At 37.5% G+C, this 23986-nt stretch overlaps 1 protein-coding gene across 2 annotated transcripts in view; it reads right to left on the bottom strand.

The window, feature by feature from the left end:
- The window catches only part of LOC136884258 (alpha-1,6-mannosyl-glycoprotein 2-beta-N-acetylglucosaminyltransferase), a 115347-nt gene that overhangs the window by 36056 nt on the left and 55305 nt on the right, over nt 1-23986 (bottom strand). For both annotated transcript variants that reach the window (XM_067156323.2, XM_067156324.2), the window contains exons 5-6: nt 17739-17884; nt 7989-8149 (exon numbers count right to left, since the gene is read on the bottom strand). In XM_067156323.2, coding sequence (XP_067012424.1) covers nt 7989-8149; nt 17739-17884 — 307 coding nt within the window. The remainder of the gene's footprint in view (nt 1-7988; nt 8150-17738; nt 17885-23986) is intronic.

Below are 23986 nucleotides of genomic sequence, written 5' to 3'. Positions count from 1 at the left end.
GAATAGGAAAGCATGGATGACCAGAGAAATAATGACAGAGTGGCTACGACAATTGGACAGAATAATGATACGCCAGGGGCGAAAAGTGTTATTATTCCTCGATAATGCAGCATCGCATCCGGATACAATTAAGTTGCAAAATGTGAAGATCGTCTTTCTCCCACCAAATGTAACATCAGTTTCTCAGCCGCTTGACCAAGGAGTGATCCAGAACTTCAAGGTTATGTACAGACAGTTAGTGATGAAGCACATAGTATCAGAACTTAACGGGAATGAAGTAACCCTTCAAACACTGACAAAGGGGCTGAATGTTCTCCAAGCAATTTCATGGATAACCAATGCATGGAAAAACGTCACGGCCTCAACAATTCGTAACTGCTTTCTGAAAGCTGGGTTTCCCGCTAGTGGTGGACATCCCGAAATAGAATCGGATACCCTTCCTGACAGCATGGAAACAACACAAGAGTTGATTAATGCAGCAGGTTACAGTGTACAAGTGAACACCTATATCGAAATTGATTCAGATATTCCAACAGAGTGTGAGAGTGGAGACACGAAAACGATTCTTCAGTCAATCCAAGGGAAGAGGGACAAAAATGAAGATTCTGACGAAAGCGGGAGTGAAGATGATACTAATGACGACTTTGAAGAAAATACGGAAATGAATGTGCTGCCAATAACCTCGTACAGTGAGGCTCTCGGTATTGTTAAGCGACTGAAAGAATTTTATTGTAAACAAAACGATGAAAAAGGTGTAAATTTGACCCAGGATTTAATTGCACATAGTGAAAACATCATTGCTAAACCAAAATGGACAAAACAAACGAACATTAAGGATTTTTTCAAGTGCTAATGTTTTACTGTACTGTGCTAGATATTGCTACATCTACATACTGATTTGACGTTTCAAAAACTCATACGTTCTTTTTAATTTTAACATGGTGAACGGTAATAGTGTACAGTGTGCTCAATAGAGGTTTCCATAGAAGTGTTTTTGTCTCTTTAATACAGTGCCTCGCAGCTGCAGCAGCCCATCTACAACTTTCTCATGTGAGTACAGTGCAGCATATTGTACAATATTGTATACAGTATACAATTAAAGGTACATTTGCGAGAATTGTTAACACATACTATACATGGGTTATTGTGTTCCAACTTATGTTTAATGGTACCGATTTCATAACCTCTCGCGGCGGACACCCCTTCATAACGGACATTTTTTTCGGTCCCGAAGGTGTTCGTTATAGGGAGGTTTTACTGTATTATTAGGTTCCACTTTTTCAATACAAAATGTAGAGAGTTGTGCACATTTTTTTTGACCTGCTCATTCAGTTTTTCAGACAATCAAAATCAAACATTAAAGGTCCGATTTTTAATTCTATTTATAGTACTTTTCTTAAACAATCTTCCATATTCCCACATCCCTCAGCCCTGCCTTAATAACCTCCCTCCCCCCTCCTCCCCCTTTTTCTCCTTCCGTTTTCTTTTTTCTCTTCACCTCCTCAAGATTTCCTCTGAACCTCGCCTACCCCCATTTCTCTCTTCAGCTTACTACAACACGTATTAATTCCCTTATAGCATATTTTATTTAAATATTTTCTTCGACCTGACCAAATTTCTTTCTTTCTTTCTTTCTTTCTTTCTTTCTTTCTTTCTTTCTTTCTTTCTTTCCTTGCTGTCATTTTTTCAGAGTCAAATGTAAGATCCGCATTGAACTGCAAATTTCTATCCACCTTTATTTAACTCCATATGTGTTAATCCTCCTCGCGTAACATCCATCGTCCTTCAAGATTCTAGAAAAGAGAAGAACTTTCTTCTAGTATCTTACTTACAATGTTACTGTAATTTCAACTGATCTCTGAATGAACAGCAGCATCGCTTGGAAACCAACCTTTTTTGATTTCCATGACCAACAACTTAAGGATTACTTTTACAACTTGTTACTTTTATACGGCGCACTGGGCCTTTTTATGGATCTCTATTTTTTAACATAATGTAGCGCATCTCTGGATTCTTAAGCCTCCACGCACAACAATTACCTTCCTTCAAGTTCCAAAAAACTGAAGAGCCTTTCCAGCATGCATGTGTTTTAACGTCTATGAATATCTTAAAAAATCAACGTAAATTCGTCTCAGTTGTTCTTCGAATATACAGCAACACATTTAAGAAGCCAGCATATGTTGCATTCCTTGACTCACAACTGAAAAATTTCCATCCCTAAGAACTTTTTAATGCTATACGGTGCACTGGACTTCATTCGTAAATAAACAACGTAACTTCGGCTCAGTGGTTCTTCAATTGTATATCAGCATCTTAAAGGAGCCAGCATATTCTAATCTCCTTATCCAGCAACTCAAGGATTCCTATCTATAACATCTTTTTAATGCGCACTGGACTTTTTATGAATCTCTTTCATAGAGTTACTTTAACATAGTGCTGCACAATATCTCACATGGTATGTAATTTTACGAGACCTTATGTGTCTTTACATTGTTTAATTTCTTCGGTATTTGTGTTTTAATTTTGCTTTAGACTGACGGTGACTTAGTACTAGGTCGAAACTAGTTCCTAATCATTTATGTAATCTAAACGCTTTACATTTTGAGTTGAAAAGGTGGACCCTAATAATACATTACTTTACTCTATTGTAATCACAGTTCAATACGGATCTATCATTATGAAACTTATTTCATTTAAAGTAGACAAAGTAGAAATAATTTATATATTTTCTCTTGAGATTTTTGTTTGTTTTAATGTTGTCAATCTTATGTTAATTTTAAGGACACTTCCTCCAAAGCATTACTTTGTCAATTTATGTATTTTTCATCTAAACAGTGTTATGTGGCTGAAGATGTTGATAATATACGAAACATGTACCACTTTTAACCATTAAATTGCCTTAGGCAATCATTGTATCGACTAGGTGGAAAATGGAAATTCTAAGTTCCCATGGAGGGAATTAGATTCTTTTCCACCAATAGAGCATATCAAAAATCAGATCAAAAATTAGATGGATGGCTTTTCCGGCGTTTGCTCTATTAACCAGCGTATGACACATCCCACTCTGAAGAGTCTAGTGTCAGACCTAGGACGAAACGCTGGTTAATAGAGCAAACGCCGGAAAAGCCATCCATCTAATTTTTGATCTGATTTTAGGTGGAAAATAAAAAAATATTTAGTTGTGAATAGATTAGCCCACTCGACTCATTTGATGCGACGTCCCTGCGAGCATTGGTCAGGCTTTCAGCTCAAATGATGAGACATTCACGCGCCGCACGAAGACGAGTCGTAGGTGGCTTATGTTTTGATCACCCCTGCAAGGGTTTCCCTTTTGCGAACTCCTATTAAAAGAACATGAATGTCTCTTGTTTACAGCTCTCCTTCTAAGAACTTGTACCATTATTTATTGCCCAAATGTAGCCTCTGAAAGTACAAGCATTTCATAGGTGTCAGTACATTCATAACGCAACTGAGGAGGCCTTGAAATGGATCAATGGACTTGATTTGGAACTATAGGCTTCTGCTTGTATATATTGTGTATATATTGTATACTTATTTATATAATCTATCTGTGCACATCATACGATAAATAAATAAATAGGTGTCAGTCTCTTAGCTATGGCTCTGGGCTTAGTAGAGGCAAGTGACAACAATAGTGGGTTAGTTAATTGAAAGTGTCTTAGACTATGATTTGGAGGACAGTGGTAGTGATTTAAGATAATAATGAAGAAGAGATTTTAAGTGAAACTGACAGTTCATCTGATATGAGTGACTGTAAAATCGTACCTAAAGCCCCGTATGCAAGAGCAAAACATAGTGACTTTACAGGTTCTCCAGGAGTATCAGGAGAACTGAGAGACAAATATATAGATAATTCTGTGTCGGGGTTGTCTGTGTTCTTTGAGTTTCTGGATCCATTGTTTCCCACATTCTGTAAGAAGCTAATATTTAAGCATGGAAAAATTATCAAACCGACACGGAGAAAGACTGTGACAAGTGGTTTGACACTAATGAGGATTAAGGCCTACTTTGCCCTCTGCATTCTGATGCCCCAGGTTTGAAAGCCACCCATCCAATTATACTAGGGCAAAGATGTGTATTGAGACCCCAATTTTTTGAGAGACAAAGAGTAGTGTGAAGCACTTCTATATTTACCCTAATGTTTCAAGATTCACCATGCAAAATCTTCGTTCTGATGCCATTGCTGGCAAGTACAATTATTTTGAATGCTTATCTGAAAACTGGGCATGAAAATTCTGGTTATTTTTCCATGTACAGTATGGCATTTATTTCAGAGTGATGCACAGAAATTCTGACTGGGTGACTTACTCATGTTGAGGTGATTTAAATCTTATTTCTAAGTCAGCGCACAGAACCAATAAACCTGAAGCGATTGGATTAGTGCATATAATCAAGTAGGCCTAAAATAGGAATGAAAGAAATCATAGTGAATAGATCATGCAACTGGCTACAAGAAAGTGAAGGATCTGATTTTGAAAATATTGAAGATGCTCCTGAACACGAGTGGTGTTGATAACGCATAATTAATTGGTGTTTTATTGTCAGCTGAAATGAAATGGCGTATGGCTTTTAGTGCCGGGAGTGTACAAGGACATGTTCGGCTTGCCAGGTGCAGGTCTTTTGATTTGACACCCGTAGGCGACCTGCGCGTCATGATGAGGATGAAATGATGATGAAGACAACACATACACCCAGCCCCCATGCCAGCAAAATTCACCAATGATGGTTAAAATTCCCGACCCTGCCGGGAATCGAACCCGGGACCCCTGTGACAAAAGGCCAGCACGCTAACCATTTAGCCATGGAGCCGGACTTATTGTCAGCTGCATCATGGAGTGCTGGTAACAGGTGGGCTAGAACTACACCACCCGAACCATGCAAGTAGGCAGGTCTTCAACAGTTCAATGTCCAGTTTTGCCAGGTAATAGGGAATATATTTTCTTTGTTTCCTAATAAATTTCCAATTTTTCTTTTTGTAATCATTTAAGAAAAGGGTACAAAAACAACAGATAGGGAATCTGGCACTTGGGCGACTGCCCTAAATACAGATCAGTAGTGACTGATACTGGAATTTATTTATCATGTTTCATTTTACATAATAAGGGGCATAGTTTTATATATTTATTTTGAAATTTTAATTTTTCTATTTTCAAAAGTGATTTATATAGTTTCTTTTTGTTGGAATTTAAAATGTTTAAAATATCATATCAAATTATTAGACAAATTTCCGCAAATCAAAGTACGAGATCAAAATAGTGTAAGAAGTAAAGAAAGGCCTCACTGAATTAAGATAGCCAAATCTGCAGGATAGAAATATAATCAGGAAAATTATTCACACAAGGGAATTAGATGAGAAAAAACCAACACGACGAACTTGGTCGGAGGAACTGAAATGACAACAATCAATAAATATGAAGAACATTCTTTTTTACAAGTTGCTTTACGTCGCACCGACACAGACAGATATAATGGCGACGATGGGACAGGAAAGGTGTAGGAGAGTAAAGGAAGTGGCCGTGGCCTTAATTAAGATACAGCCTGGTGTGAAAATGGGAAGCCACGGAAAACCATCTTCAAAGCTGCCGACAGTGGGGTTCGAACCCACTATCTCCCGAATACTGGATACTGGCTACATTTAAGCGACTGCAGCTATCGAGCTTGGTGGAATATGAAGAACTGTTAGGTAAGGAGGAAAGCTCAACAAATGTTGATTCCCAGTTGTCCTAAGTGACCCATTCTTTTTTTTTTTTGCTTTACGTTGCACCGGCACAGATAGGTCTTATGGCGACGATGGGACAGGAAAGGCCTAGGAATGGGAAGGACGCGGCTGTGGCCTTAAGGGACACTGGGACTGAAATTTCTAATTCCTGTAAAAATTAAGATATCACCTTAATATTTGGTTGGCTCAAGGTATGTACTATTATGAATATTCGTACTAAATTTGGTCAGTGTAGCTTTACTAGTTTCATAGATATTAGTTATTTTCCAATATTTATATGCAAATTATTCAAATATTCTAAATGTTAAGCGTATCAAAGTGATCCAGATAGCACATTTTTAAAGAAATAGTACCTTATTCTTATATAAATGAAACTGTGCATCATTTTTCGCATTTTATTATTTACTATGGAGATAGGAATTTTTCCCCTGTTGAAGTTTATTTTTTGTAAAATTATTGAAATTTTAAGTTTTGAAATTTTTTTACAAGCAAACCAGAATTTTAATCATAAAAGTAATGCACACGTTTATGTATAATGTACTAAGGAACATTTATATGAATTTTCAAGGTAATAACATCATATCTGTTATGTCTATGACGTTTTATACATCTGAAAATGTGAAACTGAGAAAATAGCATTTTTCTAAAGTCGTGGATATTTTTATATTGTCAGTTGACTTACTCGTTAGAACTGTCCTGCAGCATAAGTCACACTCTCCGTCTTCCGTTTTTCAGCCTCTTTCTTCATTTTTTTTTCATCGATTTGATTTTTTTCTTCTCAGAGGACGATCGCTGTATTTCATACTTTCTGCGAGCATCAGCCTAAGGACTGATTTTTCTGTCACATGAGAGACTGAAGTTCTTTTGATATCCGACTTCAAGTCTATTGTTGCACTGCACCCCTTATTGAACTCTGCCATAGCACTGCATACACCAATTTCTAGTCTGTTTCTTGATACAGAATTTCCCTTGGGCACTTTCTCCAGATGCTAGAATGTAGACTTTCGTTCTGATTCTGCGTGGCACCACGGGCATATCGGGATAGTACTTCATCAGAGTCCAGCCTCTGATACACAGGCATAATCTTACACACTAATGGCTCAGAAAGTTTGACTGACATTTTATCATGTCCCTGAGGTACCATACCTTCTGCTATGCTTTTGTTATAGAAGCACCAATCATCTAAGCCTTGGGAGCACTTCTTATGTTGGGGCTTACTGTTGGTGGATATGTAATAGTAGAGTGTGTCAGAGATAGCATTTTTCATGTTTGCAACATTAAGTGTGATTTGTACAATATAATTCCTATAATAGCTGGTAAGCTTGGTAATTGTAGCATTAGTAAGACCACCTGAACGGCCACCTAACTGCACACCCTTCACTTTCCAAGTTTGTCGCATCAGTCTCAAACCTTTTCCCATTCTCTTAGCAATGTGATTTACACACTCTTCCTTCAGTACTGTGTTGGTGCCATACACCACATTTCAAAATTATGTGACGAAAAACGCATAAATGCGTGTTCAGGATAATATTTGGTGAGAATCAAAGAGGAAGGGGCGTTTAAATGGCTGTGCAGCAGGCATTTAAATGTCCCGCTGTGCCTTTAAAAATGGCGGAACGTGGAAAATTATATTGCTAATTTATCTGCAATGGCCAGGGGTAGAGCATTATGTGAAAATCGAAAAATCGAAATATTTGATAAAATATGCCTAAAAACTCAGTCCCGGTGTCCCTTAATTAAGGTACAGCCCCAGCATTTGCCTGGTGTGAAAATGGGAAACCACGGAAAACCATCTTCAGGGCTGCCGACAGTGGGATTCGAACCCACTATCTCCTGGATGCGAGCTCACAGCTGCGCGCTCCTAACTGCACGGCCAACTCGCCCGGTAAGTAAACATTTGACCATGCACTGTATTTCCTTAGAAAATGGCTGCCTGTTTTAGAGTTAAACCTTAAGAAATCCAGATTTAGCTTCCGAGTCCACAGTTGTATTGCAGGCTTCTAGAGCTGTGAGTACCTAGAGAGATGATCTCAAAATTCATGGTAATATTTTTGGTAAATTGTCTCTGAGATAAACATCATTAACAGATGATTATTTCCATCACATCATAAATATCTTAATATAAGCACATACTCGGATCATTTTCAGTCTCCTCCTCATCTACTAAGATGTGGCAGAGCAGGTGATGTTTCCCCTATGATAACTGCTATATAATTCTCCTGGAGGACATACAAGTGAATTAATGTACCTTCTTCGAGTCCCCGTAGTAGTTGTAAGTCTTCAGATATGTGCCAAGGGACAGGATATTACACTTGTCGCAGCTCGTCTTGCAACTCCGCTCCATCAGCCGCAGGATGTGGATGAAGTCTTCTGCGACATAATGATCTTCTTCCAGGAACAGCACCATACCTGTTAACAATAACACAATTCACTAAATTCAGAGGTTTACTGCACCAAGAATATATGTACCGGGTGTCCACAATTAAAGTTATGGTATTCAGTGCGGTATAGCACGGGCTGTAATGATCGTAGGAGTCTACTGTTCAATATAGCCTCCAAACTCGGCAACATGCTGCATCCGTAACACAGCATGGTCGACGGTTGTCCGCAGCGTATCAGCTGAAATCAGAGCGACATGTCGTCGTATGGTAGCCTTTAGATCAGGCAGAGACTGGACATGTCCCTGAGAGACATGATCTTTCAAATATCCCCACAACCAGAAATCACACAAATTTAGGTGGGGAACCTCGAAGACCACACATCTGGAAAATGCCTAGAAGTAATGCGGTCGTTACTGAAGGATTCTTGGAGCGATTCTTTCACTTGGCAAGATATATGTGGTGTTGCCCCATCTTGCATGAAAATAAGGCTGTGGTCACAGTTGCGTTCCTGCAAAGCTGGCATCACGTGTTACACAAGGAGGTCCCTATAACATGCAGATGTCACTGTACACCTAACAGGTCCATGAGGGATCATCTCCTCAAAGAAAAGCAGACAAAGAATGAAGGAGCTCGTAAAACCACACCAAACAGTCACGTAAGCTGAATGCAATGGTTGTTCCTGCACAATGTTTGGAGGAGTCTAATCCCATATGCGACAGTTCTGTGCATTCACTGCACCCTCCAGAGTAAAATGTGCTTCAGTCCACAGAATATTCCCCAGCCACATGTTCTCCAGTTCCACACACGCCAAAAACCGAAGGGCAAAGTCATGGCGTTGTGCAACATCTTGGGGGTTTCAATTTGTGAACAATATGAAATTTGTAGGGATACCACTGTAAAACACGCCGCAAAATCTTGTGAACTGTTGACCGGGGTAGTGACAATTCACGTGACACAGCTCGAGCACTGGTCACAGACACCTAATTCACCTGTTTCCTTGAATATCTTAATCAATTTCGTTAGCCCATTACTTGTCAAGGGGACCTCTTGTCTGCTGTTTTTGTCGGCGATATTCTCGCAATGCAGAATTGCTATTGAACTAATAGTAATGAAACTAATAGTACATAATGCACGGTCTGTCATCCCAAAAGGCATTACATTTCACATGGAAAAGTTCAACTTTCTTATGTTACAACAAAGATTCACTACACAAAAGGAATCAACATGGTCACCAAGCAACAACCAAGGAACTGGCACAACGCAATTCTACGAGAAGAACATTTTGAAGTCAGAGTTAGGGAATACTGCACGTTCTGGCCGTTTACAGAGCCACATTTTTGCCTGGTGGCAAAACTTGGAACTAATAATTTTTGTGGCATAATTCGCAAGGGCATTGCTTAGTTAGGATATCTACAAAATTTCAGACTCCTATGATCATTAAAATCCATGCTGTACCATGCTGAATACCATAACTTTAATTGTGAACACTCGGTGCTAAATTCTCTTTGGAGGTAATGAAAGTGATAATGAAGCAATCTAGAGCTTCATGTTTCACAAAGATGAAAATACAATCAAAAAGTAGTACAGTAATGTAAGAACATTAATAAGAACATATGCATAGTTTATTTCAGAAACAACAGTGACTTTTCAGTAATTACAGAAAAACCTTCTTACAAGGATACTGTTTTCGTAAACACAGTGACAATTTTGTTAGGAGTTCTATATTATATATAATGCAAATGGATTTGTCATTTTTAGTGAAAAAAAAAATTCTAATCACTCCTTTCTATTAATAAACACCACTGACTTATTATTTCTGAAATATATATATATATATTTATATTTATTAGTAATCAGATATGGTACAAGTTGAAGTACACCATTTCATACTAACTATATAACTAAGTAAGAAAACAAAGAATAAAATTTAACAAAGAAGGGATTTACAATTAACAAATTCATTATAAATTAAATATCATCATCATCATCATCATTTCCCTGTATCCAGCTGTAGCCAGGTAGGGGCAAATATGGTTCCTCTCCACTTTCTTCGGTCTTTCCACTACTCCTCCCCCAACACTGTGTCCCAGTCCAGGTTTCTTTCTATAATGCTGCATTGGATGGTATCTTTCCATCTCAATCGTGGTCGTCCATGGCCTCTCCTTCCTTGGATTTGCATTTCCATCATCTTTTTTGGCATTCTTTCGTCGCTCATTCGCTTTATGTGCCCAAACCATCTTAGTCGGCTCTTCTCTATTCTATATAAATATATCAAATAAAATTAATATCAATGGGAAAAACATGTCAGTGTCAGCAGTAATGTTCTGGCCAGGTTGTCAACAGAGAATCGAGACCTTACTCCTTTAGTATACGTTTCAGTTTGGTTTTGAACAGATGATAGAGAATCAAGATGTCTATTTTATGCAGGGTATTTGCTGTCATGGGAAGGCCCTAGAATATGGAGCGTTGCTGGAGTGTTAGGCCCACACGAGGAATATGGAATATAATTATGGATCCTACATGGATAAGCCTGTAACGGGAAGTGAGGTAACAAAGATGTGCATTTAAGAACACCATTAACACATTGCGGACCGGTCCCGAGAAAACTCGTGTTTGCCTGGCCAAGCGTTGCGGTCTCGTGTTAGCAGCAGACTGAAGTTTAGTGCTATCTTTTGAGATATACCGGAACTATTTGGAAGTCAAGGGTGCTAGAACTCTTATGTACGGTTCTACACAATCGATAGTCGCATTTCTTTTCGATTATTCTTCATATCAGAGCTTTTTTTTTTTTTTTTGCATTTCCTGACAACATGTTTACAAAGTTCAAAGAGTCGTGCAAGACGGCAGCGCTCAGGTATCGCACGGGTTTAGACAGGAATGAAATTATTCGCAAATTATGTGCTGATACAGGCCCCGAATGTCGAAGTGATGCTGAATATTTAGAGTTCGATGATGAAATATATTCTAACGGAAATGTTTCAAGTGATGACGAGGAGATAGCCGTATCTTCAAGGTGTGGAACTCACGTGGCGCAGAATGAGTCTGATAATTGTGTTACGGGTGTAAATATTCTAAATACTGTAAATAATGTAGCGTTTTCTGACAACTGGGTTATGGACAACAGTAAACCTAGGCTAGAGGATTTTGAATGTGCTCCTGGTATAAAGGTATGGCCTGATGAATCTGGAAACATGGGACAAGTAACAGTACTTATGTTTGGTGAGGATTTTTTCATTATGTAGCTGAGCAGACAAACTTATACTATGAGCAGAATTCACATTCTCATAACATATCCCCTAAAACCCTAAAATGGACTAATGTCCCTAGCAGGGAAATTAAAAAATTGCTTTGTGTATATTGATAGGGCAGGTGAAGAAATCGTATCTGAAAGATTACTGGCCAACCGATCCCCTAATAGAAAACCCCCATATTTCGGAAAACTATGAGCCGAAACAGATTTCAGCAAATACTTACCTACCTGCACTTCAACTACTATTCAGGAAGGCCTCCAGAATAAAACACAGTAGTCCTTTAAAGGCTAAGGAAGTTCTGGCAGTTTATTTGAATGCATGCACTCCAGTTTGGAGGTAGTTAGAAAGGGGCCGGGAACAGGGCTGTGCATGGGGTGAAGGACACCCGGTCTGCAATGTGTTAACAATTCGGTGAAGAAACACATGGTTGGAATAAAACTGAATATGATTTTAAAAATATTTTGGAATGAATTTAAATATAGAGAATATTCAAATTAGAAACTTAAATGTTATATGAATAATATTCTGTTCATTAACTACATCGATGTTACTGATTGGTGACTAGTGCATATACTGGCCGATTTTGAATTGTTCTTGTGTAACATTTTGAAAAAGATGTCTCTCTTTCACTGAATTATGGGACATCTGCATTAAGTACCATTTTACAATCGTGAACTTTATCAATACAGACATGAAAATAATAAACTATGAAAAAATGCCAATGTCACACATGAATAATTTGACTACTGGACTTTAAATTCACTAATTATGGTATCATAGGCAGAGAGATGTTTTGTATGCCTAATGTACATTTTTTCAGTGCAAAATGATTAACATAGTACATACAGTCAATGCTCGATAACTCAGACGCTGGATAACGTAAAAAATAAAATTTCAATTATTAACGCGACAATCACATTTCTGGTAGGCTAAAATGTTAAATTAGATGACGCAATGCAGTGCACATCCAGGAAACTGAAGCTGGGAAATGATGATGATGATGACGACGACAATGATGAATGCAGTGCTACTATCCCTTTCATATCATATCTGCACTAAGCACTAGAATCATCCATAGGTATCTCACAGCCAGCTTAGAAAAAGCAAGTCATGCTGAGCCTGTGCATAGCAATGATGTCGAACAAGAGAAGTGTGTTTCATTAAGTGTAGGAGAAAAGAGTCCAGTGTTTCATTGGCAAATGTATGCAAAGAATATAGCATTGCAAAATGGTTTCAGGCATAAGAAAAAGAAAACAGGATAAAACTAAAAATTGAACATTGCACAATTTCAAAATGTATTACGTAAATAATAACGTTTGTGATGTCTTGAATCAATGCCCCTTAAACTGAGAAGCAAGTAACTTTGCCATTATGCTACGTGAATTATTCTTTGAATGCTAGCTTATACGACAGCTTGTAAATAGTGTTTAAAAATTAAAATGATAAAACTTTGAAAACTAGAGCTTATTTGAGAGAATTTCCAAATATATATCTATTTTGGAACAATGTAGACTACTAAGGTTAAGTTATAAGGAGATTCCCACCTTCCAATACTTGTCAATTTTTTATAATAATTTTATTGATTACATGACATAATTCAGCCTAATCTCTAGATATATATTAAACTAGCAAGATACCCGTGCTTCGCTACAATATTATACTGAAATTTATAATTGAATGCTTAACGTTTTATAGATAATCCGCCGAAATTCACGATCTGACTTGTTTTCTGAGAGATACGACGAAGTTCCTCCCACTTTTCAATCTATATTTCCAGCAATTGATTCGTACTTCCTGGGCTAGGTCCAGGTACTCCACCCGGTCAGTTGGGTCCCTAAATCTTTGCCATCTTTTCCTATAAGCATTTTAAATATGGATCAAATCCTTGAGGAGTTCCGGCGTGGTGTCGTCTTGGGTGCCTTGTTGGTACTGAACCCGCGGCCGGACTGCATTTGTAGTCATTACCTGGCCAGGACCCGTTCCCAGTGTGGTCCGCACATTTTGACGACGGTCCAGATTATTATTATTATTATTATTATTATTATTATTATTATTATTATTATTATTATTATTATTATTATTATTTGCGAATGAGCCCATTAGGACTACGCAAAGTACTTAGAGACAGGCATTTGCCTTTCTTTTTGCCCACACTTCCTTCATTCGTTTGCTGTGTGCTTCTTTTCTCTCTTGAGACCATGTTGTTCCGGACTTCTTCCTTGGTTCTTCCTCTTGGTCAACTTGCCACTTATGAACTTTGGCTCTGAAGATAACCCGGCTTTGGATGTCTTCAGGTGTAATTCCTGCCAGTTTGAGATCTGTTTTAATTTCGCCAATCCATTTTATTGTGTCCGTTTTAGCTTTACTTCGGTTTTCATAAAATTCAACTATTTGCTTGGTAAGTCTATCTGGGTTCATCCTTTTTATATGTCCAAAGAATCCTAATCTGGATTTTCTGATGTCACTGTGAATGTTAGAAAATTGTTTGATTTCCTGTTTCCCTCTAAGGCGGTACTGTTCATCTAGTAGTTTTGGGCCTAAAATTTTTCTAATGATCTTGCGTTCCTTTTTCTGAATATTTTCTAGATCAGTTTTCCTGTTCAAAATTAGTGTCTCTGATCCATAGAGGCATTCTGGTTTTATTACTGTATTATAGTGTCTTAGTTTTGCATGCTTGAAGAGACACTTTTTGTTATAGATATTTTGGGTGAGTCTATGCAGTTTCCATTTTTTTGGCATAACTTTGTTGGCTTTTGTTTCTATTCGATTCTCCTGAATTATTTCACCGAGATATTTGAATTGCTGGACCTGATTTATTTTGCTATATTTTGTCTCCATGATTTGAATTATTATTATTATTATTATTATTATTATTATTATTATTATTATTATTATTATTATTATTATTATTGATGTTCTGGACCCCACAGGAAGATGCAAGACCGCTAATTGGCGGTAAATTACATATGTTGCCATTGTCATTGCTGACTTTGTGACCAGCACCATCGTCACACGTAGGCAAGCAAGTACGCGGGATTTCTGGCGATACGAATGACATACTTCCGTGCATTATTGACCTTATTATAGGGGTGAACAATTGCACGGTCAATTTCATTCCTAATGTTTATTTTGAATGTGTTTTAATTTTTATTTATATTCCAGGATAATCTATTGTAATCTAAGAACGTTCCCCAAAGGAAAAGATGGATATTGAAAACGAACGCAGGAAAGGTTAAAAATGATCGGTTTATGATCAGAATAAGTACATTGAAAATCCACAGCCTGTTTCGAGTCATTCGACCGGGTCAGGAATGGAATGAATGAAGCCCCATCTAGCAGCGAGGATAGGAATTGTACCGGCTGCCGAAGCCTGTTGCACTACTCTGGCGCAATGATTAATGAATGACAAATGAAATGAAAGGATATTGGAGAGTGTTGCTGGAAGGAAATGATATCGAAAACCGGAGTACATGGAGAAAAACCTTTCCCGCCTCCGCTTTGTCCAGCACAAATCTCACATGGAGTGACCGGGATTTGGTCTCAACTCCTTTATCACCCCACAGCCATTAAGTTGATTTACCCTCCCCCACCCCAAACAGAAAGGAAGGCGTGTTTCTTTATGTTTAAAGGAGATTCCAAATTTCAATGTTCACGTGTGTTACCTTTAGTTTTGAGATATAAGTATCCTCATAAACATAATTCACTTTTTTCACTTCCTTTCACATTCCCCCCCTCCCCCAACCCTTAGGGGAAATTTCCGGCAAAAGTACTTGTTTCTTCAATAGTAAAGGATTTTCTAAATACCAATTATCACAACTCTAACATTTTCAGTTTTTGAGATGTGTGTCTTCATGAAAGGAATTCAACTCCTATTCACTCCTGCCCCCCAAGATGATTTCCTCCACACCAAAATACTGTTTTTTTTTTTAAAGGGGATCCAAATACCAATTTTCACGTCTGTGACAACTTTTGTTTTTTTTAGATGTAAGTATCCTCATGCAATTAATTCAATGAATTTTTCAATTCTTTCACCTCTCCACCCCACTTCATTGGATTATCCGAGAATACGTGTGTCTTTACTTTCAAAGCAGATTCCATATACCAAATTTCTCGTCTGTAACATCTTTAGTTTTTGAGATGTCAGTATCCTAATTAAATGAATCCAACCTCATTCCAGTCACTTTTACCCCCACCCAAGTGTTTTTTTCAGAAACTAAAAGTACACGTTTCTTTATTTTCAGTAGAGATAAAAATACCATTTTTCACTTGTGTAACATGTTAAGTTTCTGTGATATACTGTAGAAATTCTCGTTTTAAAATTTCACCCCCTTTTTAGTTTCCCATAAGTGGAGTTTCCAAAAACAAATCACCTATGTTTCTTTACTTTTACAGGAGATTCCAAATACCAGTTTTTACGTCTGTAACATTTTATGTTTCTGAAATATAATGTATATATAATCTTTCTAAAAATTCACCACAATTAGTCACTCCTGTTTAACCCCATTAATTGGATTTTCGAAAAACAAAAACACGTGTTTCTTTATGTTTAAAGTAGATCCCAACTACCAATTTTGAGGTCTGTAATATCTTCAGTTTCTGAGATATAAGTATCCTCATTTAAGGCATTCAACCCCTTATTCACCCTTTTTCACCCCTAATATTGGGATTTTCAGAAAACAAAAAAATACGTGTTTCTTTATTAATAAAGGAGATTCTAAATATCAATTTTTACATCTGTAAACCTTTAACGTTTTGAGATATGGATACACTCATTTAAAAAATTCACCCCCTTTTCAACCCCCCCCCCCCACTCTTCGGATTTTCAAAAATAAAAAATACGTCTTTCTTTATTCATATAGGAGATCCCAAATACCAATTTTGAGGTCTGTAATATCTTCAGTTTATGAGATATAAGTATGCTCATTAAAGGCAATTAACCACTTATTCACACTTTTTCAACCCCTCCTATTGGGATTTACAGAAAACAAAAAACAATACGGGTTTCTTTATTTTTAAAGGAGATTCTAAATACCAATTTTTACACCCATAAACTTTTAAAGTTTTGAGATATAGATACATTCATTTTAAAAATTCACCCCCCCCTTTTCACCCTTCCATTAATAGGATTTTCCACAAACAAAAAATATGTTTTATCTTATTTTTAAAGGAGATCCCAAATACCAATTTTAAGGTCTGTAATACCTTCAGTTTTTGAGATATAAGTATCCTCATTAAAGGCATTCAACCCATTTTTCACCCTTTTTCACCCCTTCTATTGGGATTTTCCAAAAATGAAAAATACATATTTCCTTATTTTTAAAGGAGATTCTAAAGACCTATTTTTACATCTGTAAACTTTTAAAGTGTTGAGATATAGATACACTCATTTTAAAATTTCACCCCCCTTTTTTACCCCCTTAGTGATGGAATATCCAAAAATCCTCCCTTAGCGAGTGTCTACATTGTACTATAAATGTACCCTCAAAATTTAATTTCATTATGTTTAGTAGTTTTGGCTCGGCGATTATCGGTCGGTCGGTCGGTTGGTCGGTCGGTCAGTCGGTCAGGACATGTTCTTTTATATATATAGGACATGTTTCGTTCAGATTATGGAACATCTTTAGCTAAAAGATTTAATAAAAATGGCAAGACAATTAAAACACATGCAATGATTATGGTGACAAAATAAAATATTCATTCATGTTGGGTTAAAATTTCCAACAAGTCGGTGTCTAACATGAATTAACATTTTATATTGTCACCATAATCATTGCTTGTGTTTTAATTGTCTTGCCAATTTTATTAAATCTTTTAGCTGAAGATATTCCATAATCGCAATGAAACATGTCCTATTTAATATACTGTATATCTAGAGATTAGGCTAAATTATTTCATGTAATCAATAAAATTATTATAAAAAATTGACAAGTATTGGAAGGTGGAAATCTCCTTATAACTTAACCTTAGTGGTGTTGAGCCAATACGAGACAAAATATGAGATTTATAAGCTACAATATAGACTATCATGAAAGCTTGACAAAACTGGTGTGTGCCAAACTCCACTTTATTAGCCTAGAAATCAAGTAATAGAAAATTTTCAACTCTGTACTGGTCAGGACTGCATCATTTCTAAATCCTTACTTCTAACTACCATACTCTGTCAACGGGGTACAACTAAACAATGGATCAAGGTGAACTCCTAATGGACTGTACTTGTCAGGATACAGCCAGCCTACCAAGACAGTATTAAGATGTCAGGACATCCATGAAATAAATTCAAAGATCAGCTATCCAACAGCAATGGCACTGTATTACATTAGTTTGAATTAATACATAGATAGTAAAATAAATATTTCATAAACTTACCTGTGTGATTACGAGTTACTTCTAGTTGGTTAAACACACGGTTGGCTTTCCACCACCAATGGTGTTTTGTCTGGGTGAACTTTGCTTCCCGGTAATGGCCATACAAGTCAGGATACAGGGCATTGTTACACATCATTTCACGAGCCCTGTGGAGACCGTGAAAAGAATTATGAAAGAGGTAACAAACAGGCTACCAAAAAGTCAAATCAGATTATTATTATTATTATTATTATTTATTCTCCAAGGAAAGTACCCTATTTTACCTAAAAGTATGTTAGGGCTATCATTTATACCAGTACAATATTAAAGGTTATTAATACATCAGCTGAACAAAATACTGCATACTAATATTATAGAGTTAAAAAAATTACACCTTTTCACAAATATATCGGAAACTGGCGGGGAAAAATTTACGTTGCAGTAACTGAGGAGCCCTAACAAACAAACTGTTTCTTCTTATAGTGTGTAGTGGACAATAGAAAATAAAATATAATATGATTGGTAGTGATGATTGATGTTTTAAACAACAATGAAACAAACTAAATACTTAGAAAGAAAGCTAAAAAGATACGAAGAAACAAAACTTGAGGATATGGTTGGGCCACACTATAAAGCTTGGTTGACAAAATCAAATGGGGAATTCAAATGCAGAATTATGCAAAGTTTGGAAGCCTTTGGCAAACTCAGTCACTTTCTGAAAAACCTGAAAGTTCCAGTCAAACTTAGGCATAAAGTTTACAAGACAGGTCGCGACTTACTCAAAACGGTACAGAGAAACTACATATCAGCTAAAGAGCCACAGAAAGGGCAATGTTGGGCATCAGCTTAAGGGACTGTATGAGAAACAAAGTCTTGAGAAGCAGAACACGAGAGAGAGTCATTATAAAGTGGGTAGCAACGCTGAAATGGAGGTGGCCAGAAGCTCAGAGGAGAAGTGGAACAAGCAGCTTCTATACCAGTGTCTCAGAACATACTCTAGGACAGGGCCTCTCAAATGCCCAAAATCTCACGCGTGCAAACCGAGGAGCAGAGGTTCTGTTCACTGCGCATCGGCCCGACTTTGCTCGGTTCGGACCAGCGTTTTGTCTCGGGACAACTTGGCTAAGTTCCACTCCACTCAGCTCGGATGGTGGAGCACTGCAGAGCAAGTGAGGAAGGGGGAGACAGGCGGAGTGAACAAGACAGCGCTACTGCTTCAAATCCAGGAGTGGTGGGGGTCGGCACTGATCAACCTAGCGTAGTCGTCTTCGCACACCTTGCGCCGCGCAATATACCGGTGCATGCAACCTGAGAGGGCCTGCTCTAGGAATGTAGAGCACCCCCAACTTCCTGGCATGAGGATATAAAGAGATGCACCAAAATAAACTGGACGCAGACTGACCAAGAAAAAAAAAATGGTGTGGAAAATACTGGAGGAGGAGGGTGAAGAGAATGAGAAGGAGGAGGAGGAGGCAAAAGAATAGGATTATTAGTTTGTTTTAGCAATCTTAGGAGAAAAAGGATGTTTTTCAACCCTTTAAACATTGGAGGTACCCAGCTAAAGCATGCAATTGCACTTACTGGCTCACGAACCACACGTTGTTCTTGACCTTTGCGAAAAATACAAGATCAATAAGAAATTAAAATGAAGATCCACCAATTCAATGTATTTTAATACAATGCCATAATTACTTATATTGGTACCAGTTTTGACCATATTACGGGCCATTTTTAGCCATTTATAGACTCAAATTGACAATATATAGTGCAAATGTCCAACTAAATACAACAAAATTAAACACTTAAAATATTAAGTCCTTCAGTTTTGTAAGGTCCTTTGCATCAAACAATTTAATTGTACCATCTCAAGTTAATCCATCTTGTGAACACTTATACAAACACAGCTGGGGGTCACATTTGACACATTTCTCACCGATATACGTTACTCAGCACAACAGACTTTTATCAATTAAGACACAACATGGTTATTTTAACTTCATACACCAGTGTAGCAGTTCAGCTCCAATTTTAATATTTTAATTGTACATGTACAGTTGAACCTCGATATCTCGAACCTCTATTACTTGAATTTCCACTATCTTGAAGCAACTTCGATTTCCCAGCAATTTGTCCTATTCTTCACGTGTATTTATTTCTTTATTACTTGAAATTCGGTTACACGAATTTCTCTATTTTTCGAAGCTAACGTTTCCTCCCTTGAAGCAAAAAAAAAATTCTCTGTACCTCGAATTTTGTACAACATTTGACTGTGCAATACAGCATTTGTAGTTTGTGCGGAACAGTTAGCAAGTAAAGAAAGGGTTATAGTGATGCTGGGACCTAATGTGATGGGAACCGCAAACTTCAACTTCTAGTGATCAGAAAATCAGAGAAGCCTTGTTTTTCGGGTGTGAATTCATTGACGGTCATGTATGAAAGCAACCCCTGAAGTTGTGGATGGCTGCGAGGTTTCGAACCTACAGTACGTACAGAGTCAGTGGAATAGAAATGACAGAGTTTCTCACAGCAATAAATATTGTTGAAAAGTATGTGGAAGAAAAGAAGGTTAACAGTAAGAAACAGAAGACACTAACGAATTTTTTTCAAACGTGTTAACGAAGGTATGTTTCTTGTTTCATTACTGAATGTATTGTATTCTATCTTCTAAAAATTTACTTTAATAAGGGTCATAATTAAAGCGATGTTGTAAAATACGAGTTTGTTAGTATATTTCTAAATACTGCAAAAAATACTGTATTCAGTATAAGCCCGTAGAAACGCATGATTCAATTACATGCTATATATGCTCCAAAATGGTATTCTCTATATCTCAAAATTTCGATAACTCAAAATAAAATTTAGCTCCCAGGGTGATTTGTGATGGTACTATTAAATTGATCATTTTAGATTAATATAAATGGCAATGTCTCACACACAAAAAATTTGACAAGTGGACTTAAAATTCACTAATTATGGTATCATAGGCTGAGATATTTTTTGTGCCTAATATGCAAAATAATTTATAATAATGTACAAATCATGGACAGTGGTGGATAATACCAAACAAAGTCGTGTACAAAGAGCTAGAAACCATTACAGATACTATGCGGAAGAGGAGACTGGGATTCTTTGCACATATCATGAAGATGTAGGATTCGAGACTTCTGAAACAACAAGTACAACAGAAGTTCGTCTCAAAAAATACTACAACAGGATGTAAATGGATCAGAGAAGTAAGAGGGGATCTGAAGGAAATAGGCCTTACACAGAAGACACCACAAATAAGATAAAACTGAGTACAAAGCTCAAGAATACAAACCTCCGCTTTACCCTTACACGAAACAAACCAACAACATGCATACTTTCAACTGAGGAAAGGGCACGAAGATTGGAGCGTCTGAAGAAGTACTACGAGGACCGCAAAACCCAAACAATCCCTTCAAAGAGACTGAACGATGGACTGACTAAAGTGGTCCTATGTGGTCATAAAAGAAGGAGAAGAATGTACAAAATATTTTTTAATGACATTGTGACAATTTTTGGGCTCCTTTTAGCAAGGCGCTACCAATTAGAGGCACTTGCTGAAGTCTGAAAAAAAAAAAAAAAAAATTTAAAAAAAAAAATTAAAAAAAAAGGCTTTCCGCACAGGAAGTGTCAAAAGACCTTCAACTCAATAAGAAATTTGTGTTGATGTTGCTCAGTCTGTGACTAAATCATGGAAGAAATTGATGGGAAAACATGCCAGTAGGTCGAGTTGTTCTTGAATCAGCTCTCACATCCAGGCAAAAAGCCCTGACCTGGTGAGGTAGTGGTGGTGGTGGTGGTGGTGATGATTAATGTTTTAAGAGGAAGTACAACTAGGCAACCATCCTCTAAGACCTGGTGAGGAATCAAAGCCAGCTCTGTGGGTTTGAGTTTATGTTAGTTTCACATATCAAGAGAGAAGTCTTCTACTTCTTATTCTTCTATCATTTTCTCTATGCCTACATGTGGATTTGGCCCTGTTTTACAGCTGGATGCCCTTCCTGACACCAACCCCCCAACCCTTGTGGGGGGATGTATTCACTATTGCGCATTTCTGCGGTGGATGGTACAAGAGGGAACAAACAGAAAGTGAAGCAGACGACAGCTCCTTGGTCATTAGCAAGCCGAACCCAGCAATGGCCACCATGTTGAAATCGAATAAATACAAGGCAGGTGCCAGTTGAGGTATTTCCAGGCATTCTATTGTAAAACTTGGTATCACAGAACCCAACACTGCTACAATCCCTAGAAAAAGTGTATTCTACATGATGTTGCTAGTCTTTTTGAAAGCTATAAAGCTTGTCTTTATTTGTGTTGGAATTATTTTTTGCAATTAGATGCTGAGCACCATCAACCACCTTTTCTTACAAATACTCATTTATCAAGCATGCTCAATTATAAATATGAGGGTCGAGCCATAAGTCATGGCAACTATTTTTTTTCTCATGAACAGGAGACAACACGGAAAATCTAATATATGCATTTGGAAATATAGGGCATGTACTTATTCACAGTGCCTGAAGACAAATTCTGACTTCAGAAGATTCTCGTAGGAAACTGACAGAACACAGCCCATTGGTAAACACTGCTTTATTATGGTATAGACAGCAAATACACAAGACTACGTACAAAGGACAGATCTCCACTGGTTACAGACCTTCGAAATAATTACCCACGGTAAATATACCCATAATTACCCAGGGTAAGATGGCGACTACTGTGTGTGAGTCTGTGATATCCGTAGTAGATAATGGTGTAAGATGCAGTGAAAAATGTGGCAAATGCAGAAGAGTAGTTAAAAATGGGATTCTGTGTCGTATGTGTGATGAATGGTACCATTTTAGTTGTGCAAATATTGTAAATAGGACTGATATTGAAGAAAGTGAGTGGCTGTGTCCCAAGTGTAAACAAACTGATAGTGAGGCAGAACAACAAGAAAGAGAGACATACAAAACTATAATTAAGATTTTAGGAGTGCTACAAGAAGACTTATGCGCTCTGAAACATTAAAATGAAAGCTTAAAGGACAGAATAAAGAAACTGGAAGATAAAGAAGACATTGGAGAAGAAAGATCGCCGTGGACGGAAGTGACGCGTAGCCATTTTAGGCCTAATGTTAAACATATGGGAGAAACTACGTACAACTTAAAACCGGGAAAAAACTCTTTGCAGTGCCAAAATAGATTTCAATTACTTCAGCAAGTTCCAGAAGAAGACACACCAAGTTTTCCAAATAATTTTAAATCCAGTGGAGGTAAGAAAACCAACCGAAAGTCAAGATCGCCAAAGATTCATCTCTACGCAGACAGTCAAGGGCGGGGTATGGCAGAAGGCATCAAGGATGAGCTGCAGAATCCAGAGACTGAGGTTTTAGGACTAATAAAACCAGGTGCCAAAACTGAAGACGTCCTTTCAAGTTGTGATCCTGTGTCAGAGAAGGACAATTATGTGGTGATTGTGAGTGGTACAAATGACATTGCTGCAAATGAAGGTGAGGAACTAATTACGACTCTCAGAGGTAAGATTTCCAAACTACCTGACTCAAAAGTAATTGTAGTAAATGTGCCACCCAGGTATGACCTTTTAGAGGACTCATGTGTGAACAAAGCTGTACATGATGTAAATATAAAAATCAAGAGATTATGTAAGAGTTTTAGAAATGTCTATGTAGTAGATACTTTAGGTCTTGGCAGGCAAATGTTCACTAGACATGGGTTACATCTAAATGGTAATGGAAAAGCAACTCTCTGTAGACAAATTGCTACAATTATCAACAGAGATTTGCAAACTAATCGGTACTTAAGAAAACCCATACCACTAAACTGGCACATACAGGGAAACTTGCCAGAAAACCCAGACCCTTAAATCAAGATCTATGTACAAGGATCTGGGTTCCAGGGAAGTTCTCAACTCATGAGTCAAACGTTACCCAATTGCAACAGTCAAGTTTTAGGGAGGAAGGAGGTCTGAGATTGCTCTTGGTAAACTGTCAGAGTGTAGTAAATAAACAATTAAAATTCGGTACATTGATGGAATCTTATGAGACGGATGTGGTGATAGGAGTGGAATCGTGGTTGAGAGAAGGGGTGGGTAATACAGAAGTATTTCCAGAAGGGTATACAGTCTATCGTAGAGACCGAGGAGATAAAAAAGGAGGAGGGGTATTTATTCTGGTGAAGGAAACTTATTGTGCGCATGAATGGTTTACTGATGAAAGGGATGAAATATTAGGGATAAAATTAGTT

The sequence above is a fragment of the Anabrus simplex genome, chromosome 12, assembly GCF_040414725.1.
Source record: "Anabrus simplex isolate iqAnaSimp1 chromosome 12, ASM4041472v1, whole genome shotgun sequence".
Classification (NCBI taxonomy): domain Eukaryota; kingdom Metazoa; phylum Arthropoda; class Insecta; order Orthoptera; family Tettigoniidae; genus Anabrus; species Anabrus simplex.
Note: the sequence above shows the minus strand (reverse complement) of the source record. Positions and strands in the feature narration are given on the sequence as shown.